We start from the raw sequence: 3,008 nt of genomic DNA, 5'->3' as shown, positions 1-3,008 counted from the left end.
TAACCACAGATTATTATATCAGATCGTAAGGTTCCCTGCAAAGATGCACTCACATTCATGAAGAGAGCAAGAGAAAACTATATCCAAACCCAGATTTCATATACGAACATTTATCATACTGTATACAATAGGCAATTCTAATGATGTTAGTACCAGTACACATGGGAGTAGAGGGAAACATTTAGCATGCAGACTTTCATGATGCCAATCTGGTATAAACAATTTTGTTAAAGAACTGAGTCAGGATATGTGGGGAAAGGTGGAAGAGGAGTTCTTACTTCCCTGAAATAAGTAGAAAGAGAAATCCCAGGTTGTGGGATGAGCTAAATCTCCACATTCCTAGCTCACTCCCAAATATGTTCAGTGGGCTGGCTGTGAATGTAAAATATCCAAGTAATAACTAGAAACAACCACTGAAGCAAATACTCACTTCAGAGGTTGATTAAATACCTGAGAGCAGAGGTAAATAAACTGTATTTATTCTTTACACCTTGCTTGATTATAATTTTTTTTTTCCTCATTTAGGTGGATCCATCATATTATTATTATTATTATTATTATTATTATTATTATTATTATTATTATTATTATTATATCGTACAATATATATAATAAGAGGTCTTGGACTGTATTAATGACATATAAAAATGTCAAGAAGAGTCTGACCAGCAGACAGTAGAGGGCAGCAGCACGCCAGTGTAGCTACTTCAGAGAGCGCCAGAAGAAGAAGAACAGAGTTCTCCAAGAGGTCGCTGCAGCTAAAGCGCTTTACTTCCGGGATACTGTCAGGATGAGATTGTAGCATCGGCGCTGAGTAAAACCATATTCCAGGTAGGTGGAAAACACCTAAGAAATATTTTTGTAGGTATTTCAGTTAACTCAGCACATTATTGTTTTTACACTCGTGCGTACCGGAGATGCGCGGGCTTATTGTCCCTTTTTTAAACCGGAAGAACCAGTAGTTTTATAATAGACAGACTCAGAGATTATATCCATTCACTTGACAGCAAAGAAAACGCTTCAAATGTTGTTCAGATCCAACATTTGTTTGGCTAACAGAGCTGTGGGTGAACTACCTAAAAACAACATAATATTATATCAGCTTTAGAGCTTTTGAAGTCTTTTTATGAACCCAGAAAAGGACCCTGGTTGGCCTGCTACTTTAAGCCTTGTCTGTAAGGCTTAATATGTTTAGTAAAATAATGATAAATTTCCCTAGCCACTTTGAGTCAAGTCATGTCACAAAACGGTAGTAACTTTAACCAAAGGGCTTTCCAGTCATGCAATATTCAGAAACATAATGTGTTTATAATGGGACATTACTGGGTAAGCAGTGCAAAAGACTACGAGGAAACCACAAATAATGAAAACCACATAACAAAGATTGCAGGTATGACAGATCATTTAAGTAGTGGATAAAACACCCCTGCTGGTCTCAAACTCTCCACCGTCTGTGTTTTGTGTGTTGAAATCAGGGTGATGGGGCCAGATGGTGCCCCAGGTCCAGCTGTGCCATGGCGTAAGGTGCTGTGGGAACGCCAGCCTTTTCCAGATAACTACGTAGACCAGCGGTTCTTGGAGGAGTTACGCAGGAACGAGGGCATCCGGCAGTACCGTTACTGGGCTGTAGTGAAGGAAGCTGGATTTGTAGGACAGCAGCTGTCTTGTGTGGCCATTTTTATCACCCTCTGGCTCTACATGGAGCAGGTACTGCTTTGGGTCCCCCCCCCCCCCCAATCTTTGAAGCACAAAGTGTCTTTACCAAATGGAGCGGGTTATTAAAGAGCTCTACTTTCTTCACAGGGTCTGCTGCTGCCTGAGACGTTGCTGTGGTCCAGCCTCATCTGTGCCCTACTGGGTTATGGACTTCATCAAGCCTTGACATCTCGCGTTGAATCATGTGGTGAACCCCGCACTCATCTGGCCGATTTACAGAGTGCAGCCATTTTCCTTTCCTTCACCTTTGGCTTCTCGCCAGTTCTTAAGACACTAACAGAGTCTGTGAGTACAGACACTGTGTACGCCATGTCTGCTTTGATGCTGCTGGCCCATTTGGTGTCGTTTCCTTACGCCCAGCCATCGCCTCCTGGAAGCCTCTCTTTAAATGCAGCTCTGTTTGCCTCGGTGTGCCTAGCCTCTAGGTTACCCGGAGCTCTGCACACTTTCGCCATGCTAAGCTGCGCCCTGCTGGTGTTTGCTCTGTGGCCCTGCCTGCTGCAGACGCTGAGGGAGAATGCCCCTGGCCATTTTACTGGGGTGTGCATGGGAGTTTGCATTGGAGGGATAGTAGGTCTGGGGTCTCAGACGCTGGGTGGAGCTGTGCTCTTAACCCTGGCTTTAGCAAGTGTAACACTGCTCTGTCCTTTCCTGCTTGTCAGGCTGCAGAGGCACAAAGACAACATTCATGGACCCTGGGATGAGGCTGAGATTCGTGAGGACCTGAGCCGCTTCCTTCACTAATAAGCAGCCTAGCACAAGCAGCTCCTAAACAAACTGATATTAAAAGTGTAACTGAATTTTATATGAACCAATTCACTGTCATAGTGCTGGTTTCTTGGTGCTGTGCATGTAAAAGGACTAATTTTAACTGGTTTTTTTTTTTTATCACTGGTTCATGTATGATTGGAAAGCAATGACAAACTATTATTCTCTTCCAGGTAGTATGAGGATGGTTTTTAATGTTCAAGCTGCTACTGTTTTGTAATTTACCTCAGTTTGTGCGAAAGGTCTCAACTAATAATATGACTTGTTACAGGATGTTAATGGTTTGCAAATCTCTGTAAGAAAAAATGAAATCACATATAAAGGGCTGTAATTCCATTTTCCACAAATTATTTGTAAATATTAAAAGACTTTTAGGATTTCATTGTGTATTTTGGTAATGAGAGTATTTCTTCAGTGTTATTCAATACAATACTACAAGAAGCTGTTTTACCTGCTACACACTACAAGCTTAATATAAGACATAGCCGCAGTTTTTAGAGTTACCATGTCCCTTGTTCACAAGT

The 3,008-nt window shown here is 41.8% G+C and overlaps 1 protein-coding gene across 1 annotated transcript; it reads left to right on the top strand.

The window, feature by feature from the left end:
- Positions 1-774: 774 nt before the first annotated feature.
- On the top strand, positions 775-2,597 carry pigc (phosphatidylinositol glycan anchor biosynthesis, class C). Its single transcript, XM_085348425.1, has 3 exons — positions 775-831; positions 1,476-1,707; positions 1,804-2,597. The coding sequence occupies exons 2-3, from the start codon at positions 1,480-1,482 to the stop codon at positions 2,458-2,460; spliced, it is 885 nt and encodes a 294-aa protein (XP_085204551.1). The 5' UTR covers positions 775-831; positions 1,476-1,479; the 3' UTR covers positions 2,461-2,597.
- Positions 2,598-3,008: the final 411 nt, after the last annotated feature.

The sequence above is a fragment of the Diplotaxodon limnothrissa genome, linkage group LG23 (assembly GCF_057381915.1).
Source record: "Diplotaxodon limnothrissa isolate DT_005_m linkage group LG23, D_limnothrissa_male_GT1.1, whole genome shotgun sequence".
In the NCBI taxonomy this organism is placed as follows: domain Eukaryota; kingdom Metazoa; phylum Chordata; class Actinopteri; order Cichliformes; family Cichlidae; genus Diplotaxodon; species Diplotaxodon limnothrissa.
Note: the sequence above shows the minus strand (reverse complement) of the source record. Positions and strands in the feature narration are given on the sequence as shown.

Coding starts and splice junctions, on each gene's coding strand:
- pigc (XM_085348425.1), top strand. CDS start 1,480: ATGGGGCCAGATGGTGCCCCAGGTCCAGCTGTGCCATGGCGTAAGGTG. Junction 1,708..1,803: donor TCTGGCTCTACATGGAGCAG/GTACTGCTTTGG, acceptor CTTTCTTCACAG/GGTCTGCTGCTGCCTGAGAC.